We start from the raw sequence: 16,136 nt of genomic DNA, 5'->3' as shown, positions 1-16,136 counted from the left end.
GGATTGATTTAATCTCAGTGTGCTAGATTTCTTATGGATAATGCGTCCCGGGACCTGGACTCGCCCTCTGAGTTAGAAAGGCTACGACCCCGACCCTCCAAGTAGACAAAAGACCTAACCCAACAGGAGGCTCCTCCTTCTCCATCAAACAGACAGAGAACCGGAGCTGAACCGTCTCCACCTGAGGCATCCAGAACCAAACCGCTTGCTGACATACAGAAATACTCTCATCAGTCCCTCAGACAGGGCATGAAGCTGAGCCACGAGATTTGGCACAGGAGCAGAGTGGGGGACATGAGAGCAGAATCCGCCCTCCATAAAGCAGCAGAGAGACTGTAAAGGAGGAGATGAAATGCAAAGCAGTGCAAGAACAGTGGCATGATGTGGGCTGCAGATGTGACTGGGCCAACGGCTGCCTAAAACAGTTACAGCGGATGGATTCAAGAGCTGATGGACTGAAGAGAAGACAGAATCAGAGGAGTTGGCCTAGTCGATTTGAAGTGAGGAGGTCGGGGTCACGGCTTGAGACAACCAGGGGAGGAGAAAAGGAAAACGGGAATGAGTGAGTTTACACATAAACACACTTATTCACAAAACGCACATAGAAGACACCACATTTAAAGAACTTGAATTGACTTGATAAATAAGTAAAGATAAAAAGAGGTATTAACCATGAATTAATCGATTGGTAAATTCAAAATAGCAGTAAAGAGGAAACTATTAATGTAAAATGAGAAAATCATCCTAAAAACACACTGAGGGTTAAAGGGGGAGACATGAGGGAAATATGCACTACACTTTAAGCAGAGGGTGTTTTGGAGTAGCACAGTGTAGAACCATATTCTTCAATCTTTCCATCATATTAATAAATCATTCTTCAAGAAATTTGTATTCATGTGTGAATAAAGTAGTGATCTCATTTGTTACAATATTGATTGCACCATTGTGGCATAGTTATTACCATAGGAGGGCTTTAGGATGGAAACTGTTTTTAATCCTTGATAAAGTAAAGGGTGATGGTTGCATGTTCGGACACCCAAGGTTCCACACACTGCTAAAGAGTTTAACATTGTTTTTAAGTAGACCAGAATTGAAGATAAATGAGTATAATGAGCTATGAAATGCAGAGCTACACAGATCCTAGTAATGTTTTGACTCAAGATAATAGTTATGTACACAAGTTTCTGAATTAGATTTATTAGACATTTTAATACTACTTAGGTGTAAATAAATTGCAGTAGTAGTAGTACTATTATGAAGTGAGTTTTGTACCAAGTTGCAGGAAATGTGGGAAGCAGCCGTCCCGATGACAAGTTAGAGATATCTGACTTAAAGTGGTAATCGTGAATTGATAAATGATGGCGCTCCATATATGTGACCTGCTCTATCATTTTCAGTCACATTGACCCTGAAACACATTTTGAGTTTGATACACTGTTGGAAAGATGAGATTCTTAGCTTTCTAATGATATCAATATTGTTTTTGTCCTCCAAATATTAAGCAAAATACGTCACTTTACATAATGAATGTCATCGAACCATGATTTTGAGAAAAAGGCCTTCAAAGTTTGCAGTACTTTCTTAGGTATTTATTCAAATGAACCATACCATAAAACGAATTCATCTAGAGCTGTTTGCACAAAACACACACACACACACACACACACACACACACACACACACACACACACACACACACACACACACACACACACACACACACACACACACACACACACACACACACACACACACACACACACACACACACACACAATATACTGTTCTCTTGTTGTCACTTTCATACATCAATACATGGAACAAAGGCACTCACATACACATGCACGCCGTACCAACGTGCACTCCCGTACACTCCCGAACTCACGTGCACGTTCATCAATTTATGTATGTATTTTGGTCATGTTTGAGCACATGCTTATGCGCACACATCTATTCCCATGTACATGGCCATGTGCACACCCAGACCACATGCACACCCGTACTCACGTGCACGCCCGTACTCACGTGCACACCCACACCCACGTGCAGAATCATCAATATACAATTTTTATGAAAAACACTATGAATAAATACTTAAATGAACTGATTGCATGTTAACCTCTAACAACATTAGAATCATTTGGCACAAAAGCTAATTTAGAGAAAGAAGCAAGCAACAGAACAGATAAATATACTACACAATATAAAAATAGCAAACAATCAACAGAGTAGCTAACAGTACTTAAAACCAATTTGAAATATTTACAGCATTTATAGAAGAATGACATAGTGTTGATGTATTATGCACTCTCACTCATTAAGGATGAGGTGTTAAGGGTTTGGGGCAGGTGATGTCTTTGGTTTCCTCAGTGCAGAACTCTCTGATCTTCTCAAAAAGATACCACTGCCGTTTTTCATCAAGCCCAGGGGGAGTCAGTTCAGTGGGACGTGCCTCCTGGTCAGTAAAGCACCCTGTGCGTAGCAGCTTGAAGGATTCTTCTTCTTTACCTTCAAACTCCTTGGCGTAGACCACTCCAGGCTCGGCACTGGTGAAGCGTAGGTGATGGTACCTCTTGATACCTGGAAGCGGTCTGAAGCTGGGGGCAAGGAAGTTGTGCCAGTCGTCTGTTTTGACGAAGGTCTCCCCTGACTCATTGCCAACCAGCTGGGGGATGTTGACTCCAGTGACGGTACTGGACCTGACAGCCTGGCTGATGTCCTTCAGGCAGGACACTGGTGTGCGGCGGAACTGCTGCTTAAACAGGCCAAAGCACCAGTCAGGTGCAAATTTGGTGTGGCCAGCAATAAGAAAGTTGAGGGAGATATCTTCATGGAGTCCCACCATGCACCGCCAAGCAAGGTACCAGAGGAGGTATCTGTTTTTGTTCTGACCAGAGCAGTTGTCACAGTGCAGGTGAACATGTTTCTCCCCAAGCCCATACTGAGAGAAGAAGTGGTGGAGGTAGGCAATGACAGCATTGGAACCCTTGCTGCTGCAATGAGCCTCATCTATGAGGTAGTTTACCTGCTGAGGAACACCTTCACAGCAGACACCAAACAGTCCACACTTCCTGGGAACCATAAAGTAAATGGGCCCGGGCTGGAGAGGGTCACTGGGGTAGTGAACCTGTAACACCAGACCAACAGATGAATTAACTAATGAGTGATCTATACTCTAATTCTAAAAATGTGTGAATATTCATATTGTTACATTCCAAACATTCTGGATTATCACAGCATTCATCACATTCACACACCTCACCTGCTGTGCATAGTCAAAGCTGTAGTGGATGGTGATGTCTCTGCTACAGGGTTGGTTGGGTCCTAATTTGACACCCAGCTCTCTAGCTGTTTCTTTACAGCTGGCGACCATCTCCTGGTAAGCCTGACGCTCCACCCCCACGGTGCGGAGGTGTTCTTCCTGCTTCCTGAGCTTCGCTGACTTGACACAGTCGGGAAAGTTGGAGCTGCGGTAGATGGCAATGTTGTTTTTCTGACAGAACCAACATAGGTCTGTCATCGGCCTCCCAATAATGACACTGGGAGTCAGCTCCTTCCACAGCTTCCTAAATGTGCTGTTGCCAGCAGCACGGTGACCTGGAAAGGTGATTAAAGACAAAGATAGCATTGTTAGATTACTCATCATTAGTTTTCCATTGAGGTTTCCTCGTGTAAAAAACCCCCAAAAAAACAAGATTAAAATATAAGAAAATACCCACCCTTCTCCTGCATCTGAACCTTGTATTTCCGCCACACAGAGGACTTGGTCTCAGTTGTTGGTAGAACACTGATGTCCGTCCTCTTAAACCCTGGAATCCGTCCAGGAAGTGGCATGGCAAAGACATCTGCAAAGTTGGTAATGAACCGTACAATTCGCTGGATGTCTTCAAAGGACAACACCCTTTTGGTCACCACACGACCACCACGTCTTATCCTTGAGGCCAAGCCATGTTCCTTGAAGAACTTGATGATACCTGTCAGCTTGTCTTGAGAAATTCTGGAATGGTTTAAAACATCAGTCTTTGATTGTTTTTTATGGCTTTCTTTAATGTATGCATTGTAGTTTATACATTGTCGTTGTATTTTTTCATTATGTAAAAGCATGTATATATATATATATTTATTTATTTATGTATTACTATTGCTGTAAATTCTGCTTCTATTCAGTTATTGTCAAACTCAGTTCAACTCATGCATGGCTTATTACCACTTCATTTGAAAATAGTAACACTACCAAAAGTGAAGTAGCCTTTTCAAAATCAAACTCACCCATGTAGAAACTTGAAAGTCTCCCGGCAGATTTTGTGCCCATCTAAGAAATAGGACGTTCTCTGCTGTTTCCGCTCCTTTTGGTGTCCTCTCTTTGCACAAGCGGTCTCTTTGGAGAGGTTTATGTTGGAGCTTATCTTTCCAAGTAGCACCAAATGCTTTTCACCTGGAAAATCATATAACATTGCATAATGTGTTGTGTCAATCACTCATCACACACAACTTAAATCTTTAACGTGTAACAGAACACACAGGCCCACCCCCCACACATTGCCTATAGTATTATGTTAAACACACTCCCATACACACATATTCTATCTATTATAAAGGGTAATAATAAGTACAGGCTAGTCTGGCAGTGACTCCAGAGTAAACTGCTCTCACATGAGATAATACATTTGTAGCTGCCTATCTCTGCAAATCTTTAGATAATTAGGCTGGGGCCACATGTGATTTAAGGGGTAGCCAAAAAAATATGTCTCCCCATGTGGATAAAATGTAGGGTTGAAACATTTATGAAAATGTTCACCACAATAATTTTTCAATGAGTATTAGCCAACTTTAAGTTGTAGGTGGTTATGTGAGCATTATTTTAATTGTTGTTATGTTTTTAACACTAACCCATACTCACACACACATCGTTACCACAGTCAAAGGTATTTAAATAATATAACGTTATAACGTTACTTACCATTAGTCATTTCATTCATTTGGTCTCATCTCTTGACCATCTCCTCAGGGGTGTAACGGGTGTAACAGGGAACTCCATCATTAAATGTACAGCTACACCTGTAGTCACGGGCCCTCTCAATCTCTTGAGCGCTGTCCTCGCTCACATAATGCCGTACGGACTGAAGTGTCTCAGCCACCGGGTCGTTCAGCAGTGGTTGTTCCTCTGTGGTGTCCTCATCCTCTTCAGCATCCGTGGTCTGAGGGCTGCTGTCAGTGTCAGGGCTGTCTGACTCTAAATCGGAGCCGGATAACGGGGAAACTTCAACCGGTGCCGTCAAAAAGTAATCAGTGATCAGCTGAACCCATTGCTCATCAGAGGCTGTCCCTCTCACAATGTTGGAGTTCAACAGTCTTGCGATTTGATCTTCTCTGGAATCCATCGATCTGATTAGCGGCTAATAAATTGTCAAAGTACGGAGGAAAAATATTTTCGTTTTACTGGGTGAAGGTCGCGAGGAATAATGTTGGTTTATATAGTGTGTGTGTGTGTGTGTTTGTGTATTTTGCGTTTGTGTGTATTGTGTTGGTTTCCCGGGGAAAACCCTCACAAGAAACACCGGCTGTTGTTATGCCAGCTGTGACGTTACGTTACTCCGTTCTCCGCTCGTAATGATGCCTTTACAAGCTTCAAAGTTGTATTTATCATCTGAATTTGGCAAAACAAGTTTAATATTCTGAAAGCCAAGACTTTGTTTATTTGAAATCAGATGAACATAAACTATCACGGACTCTGCCGTGTTATTTATGATTACTATACGCTTTTCATTCATAATGTCAGCCGGAGGGAGGGGGGGCAGCGCTGCGGAAGAGCAGCGTGAGAGCTGTCATCTTCCCATTACAAGCTTCAAACATGTATTTATCGTTTGATTTTGGAAATAAAAGTTTCAGATTCTGAAAGCCAAGACGTTGTTTATTTGAAATCAAACAAAACACCAAAACCCCGAAAAACTAGTTTTTTACTCAAATCCACGTTTATTTTGAAATGAGCCGTTGCGACTTCCGACTGATTTCGATAGAGCGGGTCACATATGACTGATTTTTGTAGACAGAGGATACTGGCCTTTGCTGAAATATCAAAGTCTCTGCAGAGCACGACACATGGCCAATGAAACTGAGACCAAATGACCTTTGACCCTGACTGACAGTGTGACTTGAGAACAGCACTATCAATGACTGACTCTGGGGCTGACCGAACTTGACTTTACAACCTGACAGTGTGGGTGTGAATGAATTTCTGCATGTGATCAGTGTAACTGCATGATTCTAAAACAATAACTAACCGAGCATGTCTTTGGACTAATACATTATTTTGGAGCTCCATGGGAAACACAGGTTTCCTACAATTCCACACATTTGGAAAAACGCACATGTGACCCGTTTCTAATTCCCACAGGAGTTGGCGGTTTGCAAATGTAAAACTCAAACTAAAATCTAAAGATTCTGTTTCTTTTAGGACTGCCAGCTGGAAATGAACACTTATTTTCCCTGGAGTGTTTACTGTGAAAGATGATGGATGTACTTTTGTGAATGATGTTTGGTATTTTTTTGTACCCACTGGTTACCTGAAGGTTTTCTTCCCATACAGGATTTTGTTACACATGTGTACATGTGTAAAAAGGGGGAGTGTGGGATTTTTTCATTTAGGGACTGGAAGAAACCTGCCGCCCCAACTCAGATGTTCAATCTGACCATTGATTGACAGTTTTAGATTTAACCTGCTCCATATCTGGGGATAAGATACTGTTTGATTAATGTTTACATATTTCTAATATTGATTGAGTTATAACAGGTAACACAGATGCAGAATCAGTGGCCAAGGGGCTACTGAGAGAGGTAATTCCAGAATGAGAATGAGAAGGTGAACTGTGATAATGAAAACAATTTTGTAATATTTCAACAGGTATTAAAGTAACTGAGGTTTGAAATGTAGAAAGAACATATTACAGCTAAGTTAAAACATAGTAATGTAATGAGATAGAATTTAATTTAGACAACATCTTGTAACTAGCCTGGTAAAGAAGTAAAAGCCATAGACTGTTTAGATCATTATGGGGATGTACATTTAATTTAAAGTCATAATAGAAAGACATTTGATGACAGTATGTTGGATTTCTGTATTCATTTTTCAGCTTGATAATATCCAAGCAGTGACAGGTAGAAGCAGTCTCAACTGGAAATTATTCACTTTGTCAGTATCATGATTTTAGTTGTTTTTAATCCATAACATTAGTGTGTTCCATTACCAGAGACATTAGCAGTTCATATTATATTTAGATTTTAAATGGGATCTCAAGGATTTCATTTATAATAACACAGATGCTTGTCAGAAATTCAGAGCTATTGAGATATGTTATTTAGTTCACCTGAAGATGTTAGGGTTTATTTTGTTGACACAGGCCAAGTATGAGAATTCTGAAGTGGCCTACCAGTGGTGGGTCAAACACCTGAGGGCCCAGAAGCACTGAGCGTAGACTTGAGGGGTGGGTATCAGATTTCTCCACACAGGTTCCTGACGCCAAAAGGGGGACCCGTGGAGCAGGAGGCCGACACAGCGGAGTTCGTCTGGCTGAAGGTGGCTCAACCCCAGGTTCTCCGGCCTCTACAGAGTGACCCAGAGGACATCTCATGCCGTCCGCCGAGGAGCAAAGGGGGACATCTGATACTACTGGAGCCAGTGTGCGGCGAGGAACACTCCGGCTAGGACCTTGGAGGACATCAGGATGGACCTGGCTATCGTCAACGCGGAAATCCCTACAGCAGACGACTTGGAAGCTGGCGTCAGCGGGCTGGGGGACTTCTCGAGGCAGCAGAGGAGTCTACTTCTCTCTGATCAGATTCATCAGTTCCACCTTTGAAGGAAAGGCCGCATCTCCCCCTCCCTATCAGCTGCCCTTGTTGGCGTATTCCGCTGAAGGGGGGGGGGGGGCCCTGATGATTCAACAACACGCAAGGATGCTGTTTTCTTGCACTCAGGCTCTCACTCTGATAGTTTCTTCACTGTCATTGGAGGTTGTTTTCTGTTCCCAAAGGTTTAATGAAGGGGGACAGACACAGTATCAAAGAATGACAGTACTTTTGTTTCAAATGTCTTATGTGTGTTGGTCTCGTGAGGCGAGACCAAAAAGGGGGAATTGAAGGATTATTTGAATTATTTGAAGTATTAAAGTAACGTGTTATGGCAGGAAAGTTAAATCTGGTATATTCATTTTAATGTCACCTTATATATATTCATGTGTGTTAAATTTGAAGGGACAAAGTATATTTTCCCTCCCCAATATATTGAGGTGAAGTCTTTGTGTTTAGAGAGGGATGCAAGCAGGGGACATCCTAATTTGGGGATAGCTCCAAAACTCTGGAATGTTTCCCTCATAAAAGAAGAGGGTGCGTTACACATGCTTAGGGCAAATGTATGTGTTTTCATTGCAGTAACTATATGTGCTGCATGATTACTGTTCAACTATACCTCTGTTTTTATTCTTTCATGTGTGGGTACTAAATGGCTACAAACATTGTGGAGAAATTAGCTTAAACATGTGTTATTACTCTATATGAAATGGAAGCAGCTTTTATGACAGGGACGAGAGAGCTGGGGGAGGGGACATTCTTCCTAAGATCTTCAGCATGTCAATTATCAGGGAAATCTACTTGTTTTCAATAGATGTGTGTGGTTAATTACTTTGTATTAATAATAACAGTATGTGTAAAGGAAGCTGGAAATATACAATGTGAAACCTTTTATTTGAAGTAAAGATGTGAACAATAGCTCAAATGGCGGGAGGGGCTGTAGGACAAATGAGTGTGTTCTCTATATTAGGCCTGTGTGAAGTTTGACTATTTGAAAAGCATCTCTAATACTGCTTAAGAGCATAGGTAATGTGTTCCTTGTTATTATTGATATGAAAGTGATTTACATGTATTACGTATATTTAGCCAACTATAACAACTATATCTTAAAACATACTTTTAACTTGTGTGTGGTAACCTGAGGGGGGAAGATGGACACAGGGACAAAGGGCCATAAAGGGGATGTGTGTGTGCTGGCTGCAAGATGTGAAATAAGATAAGGAAACTTGTTGTTTAGAGCAGGTTCGTACCAGACTTCGTCAAACTGAAAGAGACTTTTTGTTTCCGGGTTTCTTCTGCTGTGTCGCACTGATTGGGTGCGACAGGCCATGTGTTGGTCTCTCCCAATAAGATGACCTCTGGGGGAAAGCACGCACACACCTCCTTCTGTGTTTTTAGTATGAAACACTGTGTTTTCCTTTGGTTCGCGCTCTTGTTTTTGACTGGCCGTTCCTGAGACCTGTCTCTGCAGAGTGCTTCGTGATTCGATGATGTATTTGTATTGTTACTTTGTATCATTAAAACAAGATTATTGTTTCACTTGCATTCTGGTGTTTCTTAATCCCTTCCTTTTTACGAATTTACCCAGTTTATCAAACGACACGCGGAGACGAGGTTGGTTTTAAACATCCTCCAAATCTCCAACAGTGTGTGTGTGTGTGTGTGTGTGTGTGTGTGTGTGTGTGTGTGTGTGTGTGTGTGTGTGTGTGTGTGTGTGTGTGTGTGTGTGTGTGTGTGTGTGTGGGTGTGTGTGGGTGTGTGTGTGTGGGTGTTTGTGTGATGGATCGTTGGAGCAATGTGCAACTCAAGGCATATGCTCGAACGGGAGCTGCCTGGACGCTGTGATCATGTTGCACTATCCGTGCTGAGTGTGCTGACCTTTCCCACAATGTCCCACTGTTTTTTACCTGCATAAAGTCAAGTGCTCGGCGCAGTTGTCGGCGAAATGTCACTCCTCCGTTTTTATTTAAACAGCTCCTTATATCCGTTAGCGCAGCTAGCTAGCACCAGATGCTAACAACAACAACAATACACGTAAGGTGTGCCCGTTCTCTCTCTCTCTCTCTCGCGCGCGCCACACATACACACACCCTCCCGGTCCTCCCGATGGCCAGTCGGTGCCTGCCGGTGAGCGTGGAAGTGTGGTCTGCCACTAGCGGGTGGCAGGAGCGGGGCTGTCAGCATCAGCTTGTAGATGGTATTTTAAACTCGAAACTAAACTGAAATTAAACTGAAACTATGGGGCCATTAACGCGTTAACTTGACAGCCCTAATATAGAGGCTTCCTAATGACGTCACGGGATTTCGCGTCAGACATCTTGGAGTACCACTCTACTGGCGGCAGTGGCGGGAGCATTCAAAAATGGCGAAAATGAAAGGCTACTACGAATCACTAAACCTGGAGGATAAGACCGTTTACAGAGAAAAATGTGCGTCGATTGGTTCGGTGGACCCTTATTTTATTCCCGTTAAGGATTACAGCACCGATATAAATTCATGGCCTTCACTTTCCTACTGTGATATCGTGAACTACCTGTTTTTTTTCGCCTATTCCATTATACACCATGGAGGAAATGAAGGCATATAAAGGACTCGAGGCACATAACCAGTTCACATCTGGGTGGATCCACGACGTTTTCGTTGCATATCAAGGAGATGTGGCTGTAATAGCTGGAAAAGTGAGTAAATATTTCGTGAGGTCCTCTTCAGCTGGCTTTTTAAATATCCCTAAAGTCCCCCAAAATAAAATGGGTGAGGCTGCTTTTATCCACTATGCTACCAATAAATATCAGAGGCCAACTCAGTGGACATTTTTAAACACCAGCTTTTATTTTTGTTGTACCTATATCTATATGTTTACTTTATTTTATAGGGATATTGTTGCATCAATAAACTTAGTCTTGTGTCTTATTATTTATTTGTATTATCATACCTTTTACCTTCTCGTGTTTCTTAAATTGTTAAAATGTTATATGTTGTTGGTATGCTGTATGTACCTGTAAAGGTCTTAACATAGGATCTGAGGGGAAATTCTTGTGGTTTATTTTTAACTTTTGATGTGTGCCATTTTGTAAAGCACTTTGAGCTACACATGCTTTATGAAAAGGGCTTTATAAATAAAGATGTATTATATAGTGCAATATATTTAAATTACAAAAGCTGTGAACCTATTCTTGGTTGTCAGCTTCTGTTATGGGCTACCTAGCATAGGAACATGACAAGAGCTGACCACCCACTGGTTGTGCAAACAATCAGTATTTGAAAGTAAAGTTGGACCAAAATATTGGTGGTTCTAAATATTCAACAATCCAATAATATATTTGTATTTTATTTTTCAGGTATTGCATTCTCAGAGTATTGGGCTGCCACCAACATGTCCGTGGGTACTGATGAAGAAGGATGGTGCAGTCATCACAGTTAACTGCAACTGCAATGCTGGTTTGGGATCAACATGCAGCAATGTTGCATCTCTCTTTTTCTACATAGAAACATCTATACGGATACGTGGTGCCTAGACAGTTACCCAGGAAAAGGCTTATTGGCTTCTACCTGGATCAGTGAAGGATGTAACACCTTCCCCTGTTGCTGACATTGACTTTACTTCGGCTAAAACCCGAAGGAATCGTTTAAGCCAAGCAATTGACAGCCTTGGTGATGCAGCTAATTTAACAACAACAACAACAACAACAACAAAAACAACAACAACAACAACAACAACAACAACAACAACACTTTTACGTCACTCAAGGGAGATTCCAAAAGCGATAGATGCTGAGCAACAGTCTTTCCTGGCATCACTGAAATCTACTGGAAGGAAGTGTGCAATATTGACAATCTCAGCTCCAATTCCGATTTTGTCCCAAAAGTGACTTTGTCAACATTTTCTAAGCTGCTTTCTAGTTTAAAAAGTGAGAACTGCCTAGAAATTGACCATAAAGCCCTTACAGAACATTGCCAAGGGATCAATGTAGCTATCACCAAGCCGGAGGTGGATGTAATTGAGAAGGCCACAAAAACACAGGCCAAATCCAAACTCTGGTATCGATACAGAGCTGGGCGGATTACAGCATCTCGTATGAAGGCAGCATGTTCAACAAGTGCAACTAAACCATCGCTTAGCTTGATTAAAGCTATTTGTTACCCAGAAGCCACCAAAATTTAAAACTGCAGCTACTGAATGGGGATGTAATCACGAGAAATCAGCACGTGAACATTACATAACAATTATGAATCGACATGACAGTTTCATTTGCCAGGACTCTGGGCTTGTGTTATCGCCAACATTTCCATATTCAGGTGCTACTCCAGATGGTGTTGTGTCCTGCAAGTGATGTGGTGTAGGTGTTTCGGAAATTAAATGCCCCGACTGTGTTGCTGCACCGTCAGACCATGTCTGGCATCACGTGATGGACAGGACAGGCTGAAGAAGACCCATGCCTATTTCTATCAAGTGCAGACCCAGTTACTTCTACGTGATGTTGAATATGCTGACTTTGTTCTGTGGGTGAATGGAAAGATTCATCTTGAACGCATAACCCCAGATATTGACTTTTGGGAGAAGGTATACCCCAAAGCTCATGAATTCTTTCAGAAGGTCATTCTCCTCGAGTTGAGTGGGCAATTCTTCACCAGAATTTCCAGTGCAACTACACCAGTCTCCATTACTGCACCAAAAAGGCCTCTCTGTCTGATACCAGACCCTGCTCTATGTGCCACTCTGACTCAGCCAACCGATACCCAACCGTGTGGTGGTCAATGTAATAACGTAACCAGATGAGTGATTACAGCGCCCGGTATCATTTTACACACATTTGTATCATACAGATGCAGGACTTACATACGCCTGTTATCTGACCGACAGGTCCGCACGCACTCTCCAGCCGAAGCAATTATAAGCATTCATTAGACCCTCCAGAAAAACGCGGGCAAAAATCCTTGATTATGCGGGCTAAATTCCTTGATTATGCGGGCTAAAATCCTTGATTATGCGATTAAAAATGCGGGGGTTTTATGTGATTTTATGCGGTGAAATTGCGAAATTTGCGGAAAGTTGCGAAATATGCTAAATATGCGGGGAAAAAGAATAACAATTTTTTTAAATATTGGGCTGTCTTATTTATTCTCTCTCACACACAACCTGCCACTAACGTTAAACCCCTTTACTATTCAATTAAACACATTCAATGTTTATTTATTGTAAAAGCAATTGGGCTTTTTTAATCTCTCACACACACACACACCAGCTTCAATCTTGTAGGCTACTCACTTCGTTTGTTGTAGCCCTCGAAAGGGTTCTGGAGGTTGATGCCTCGGTGAATGTGAGTTGTTTGGCTTTCTTTTCCGCAGCAGCAGAAAGCATTTTCGAATGTTTGAATGAATCAAAGTGGGTCGTCACCGTCGATTTTCTCTTATGCTCCAACACACAGTTGCACGGGGTGCAGAATAGTTTCCCCCCACTTTTTGCCCGGTCTTTAGTAGAAATGTTCGTTGGTAAATGAGATGGATTAGATTTTTTCATCTTGGTGTTTTCTCTATCATGTGAGCTCCACACGTTCAATCTATACAGTGTTGTTTACATTCTGTGATGCGCGAGCTGATGACGTCACGTCAAGACGAGTCAACTTTTTTTTTTCTCAACTTTGTGTGGAAAAATGCGGGGATTATGCGGCCTTTTGATAAATATGCGGCCTTTTAAAAATCTGCGCCTTTTTGCTGATTATGCGGTAAATTCTGCGATCGCAGAATCGCGTTTTTCTGGAGGGTCTAATTCATTCACAAACTAAATCAGGAGACCTTTAACGTTTTACGTCCGGTTCGCTCCTTTGTTCCTCGCTGTACACAGCTCCAGTTTGGGCATTGGCCTGTCATCGGATTGTATTTGTTGTTGCTGCTGCAGCGGAAGTTTATTAGCCTACAATTATTTTTGATTAAATACTCAAAATCTCCGCCCTCCATAATTGCACTTGCTTCAGTTGCTTGCTACTTTCTAACGGCGTTGAGAGTGGTGCAGTGACGCTATCTATCTTCTATCGATTAGATTTATGATTCAAAAATTATAAAAGTAGGGTAGACATGTGGATATTATACGACTGAACAAAACGTGCATTTACCGAACAGGTTCTTTTTCCACTGACTTTTTTTCGAGCTATTTTCCAAAATCCTATGGAGAAATCCCATTGCTATTTTGTCGAGGGAAACCGAGCGCAGCTTACTTCCGTTTTTTGGGTCGCGTCACTGCAACACTAAGTTGATGCGATTTGATTGGATTGTGAGGCAAGGGAAGCCAGCCGCCTCTGGCTTCCCTTGGCATGGCCCTGACCAATCACATGTTGGCAGGGGCATGACGTGAGCCTCATCTGATCCCTCATGGTCAATCCCTCCATTTTTTTTCACCAAGGGAAGTACATTTCGGCAGGCCTCCTCTCGCAACAGAGAGTGCAATCTACTGTTTCACCATAACATCTAGAGGGGCGCTGTTTCACTCTTTGTAAAATACTCAATGAGAATGGGGGAGAGACGGGCCGGCAGCAATACACAACAAAGAATTTCCGAAACTAAACGAAGTGTTTTTATTTATTTATTAAAATGATAACTACAATCCGAAAAAACAGGGGAAGCCTTGGCCTCCAGGAGAAAATGCCACTGAGTTGCAGTGCTTCATTCTGCAGTATATATGAGGTGTTTTGCACTTTGTGTGTATGGTTTTGTGAATGTGTTTTGAGAAAATAAGGCCTGCTTTCAAAAAATGTGTTTTAGCATTGAAAAAAACTGTAATATGGACACAATGTTAATCTATCTCTGTTATGTGAGGTGATCTCTGCAGCTCAAATGAGCATGTACTTGTTTTTCACCCTTTTTCAATCGGTAAATTGGAAACCTGTAATAAATATAATACTTTGCCCTTTCAATTGTTTTTTTCAAAATGTATTTACCCAAGCTTAAATATTCTACCAGTACTATTACAGTGTGCAGTGCAGGTCTGAAACCACATTCAAGCAATTTGGGATGTCTCCAATCTGACAATAGAAAACTTGAGAGAAAAACATTAATCTTCCATGCCTGAAAACAGCTTAAATAATTATTCAAACATTCCCCTACACAACCAAACCCCAAATCACTTTTCTGATTATCAAGACATTTAATTGACCAAGTACAACATTGACAATAATTTAATAATAATTGCAATACAAACATGTAATATTTTTAAATCTGATATGGGTTGATTGGGATGTAACAGAATGTAAAGGCTCAATCAACGGGTATTACAGTGTCACACAAATTATTCAGGTCGCAGCACACTTTAGCTATTTTATCCATCAATGTAATCCCATCTACATCTTTAGAAAGTAAAAAATCTACAGGAATTGGTCCTCCCAAAACGGTATATCGCTGCCTTACACATCCTATGACACGCTCAACATGAATTTGCACGTTAGCAATTTTCCTTGTGTCAATAACATCTTTCATTGATAATTGTTTCCGGCTATTCATGAATGCAGGCACCTTAACCTCAGCACACATGAAACCCACTGAGTCACTTATATTGAAACCTTGGTCTGCCAAAATCAAATCACCAGGCAACATTTTATCTAAGAAGCCACAATTTTCTGTAATATGCTTATCACTGGACCTGCCACCCCATGCCCTTGAAATGAATGATATAACACCCTGCGGACAGATTCCTATCAGAAATTGTATGGTGTTGTGATGTTTGTAGTTTGACCAAGTCTGAGCCTGTGCCATTAAATTTGATGACCTGTCAATGAAAACTTCAAAGCAGTCTGTTATAACAGCCACTTTAGTACCAAAATGAGTGCGGAAATCCATAGGCATTGTCAGTTGGAGTTCCTCTCGAGATGGCCACTTCAAAAGGAAACTCATACGTTTGAACATGACGTCGATAATCAAGGTAAACACACGGGATACTGTAGACGTGGATGTGTTGAATTTATAAGCCAACTCTTGCAGGGGTTGGTTTAATCTTAATTTCATTAGTGTCAGTATAAATTGTTGAAATTTAGACAGTGAACTCTTAGCGTTCACACTGATGTGCAGTTCCACAAGATTGTGTACCATCATTAGAATGGCAAAAGTAGGAAGTCCCGTGTAGAACCGCACACGGTCATCATCACCCTTAAATGTACTCTCTGAAATTGTGGACTTTACAACCTTTTCTTTTAAGTTAACATTTTCTGTTGTTACATTATTAATTTCAAATGACATTTTGTCAATCATTTCACCAGTCAAATCAGTCTGAGTTGCAGTGCCAGTCTCTGGTTCAATTAGTCCTT

The 16,136-nt window shown here is 41.5% G+C and overlaps 1 protein-coding gene across 1 annotated transcript; it reads right to left on the bottom strand.

The window, feature by feature from the left end:
* Positions 1–1,671: 1,671 nt before the first annotated feature.
* On the bottom strand, positions 1,672–9,641 carry LOC307039591 (uncharacterized protein). Its single transcript, XM_079681821.1, has 4 exons — positions 4,270–9,641; positions 3,720–3,997; positions 3,263–3,597; positions 1,672–3,127 (listed from the first exon to the last, which is right to left on the bottom strand). The coding sequence occupies exons 1-4, from the start codon at positions 4,452–4,454 to the stop codon at positions 2,318–2,320; spliced, it is 1,608 nt and encodes a 535-aa protein (XP_079537947.1). The 5' UTR covers positions 4,455–9,641; the 3' UTR covers positions 1,672–2,317.
* Between the last annotated feature and the right edge of the window lie 6,495 nt (positions 9,642–16,136).

The sequence above is a fragment of the Notothenia rossii genome (genome assembly GCF_949606895.1).
Source record: "Notothenia rossii genome assembly, chromosome: 5".
NCBI classification, from domain to species: Eukaryota; Metazoa; Chordata; class Actinopteri; order Perciformes; family Nototheniidae; genus Notothenia; species Notothenia rossii.
This window is presented reverse-complemented; position numbering and strand designations above follow the sequence as displayed.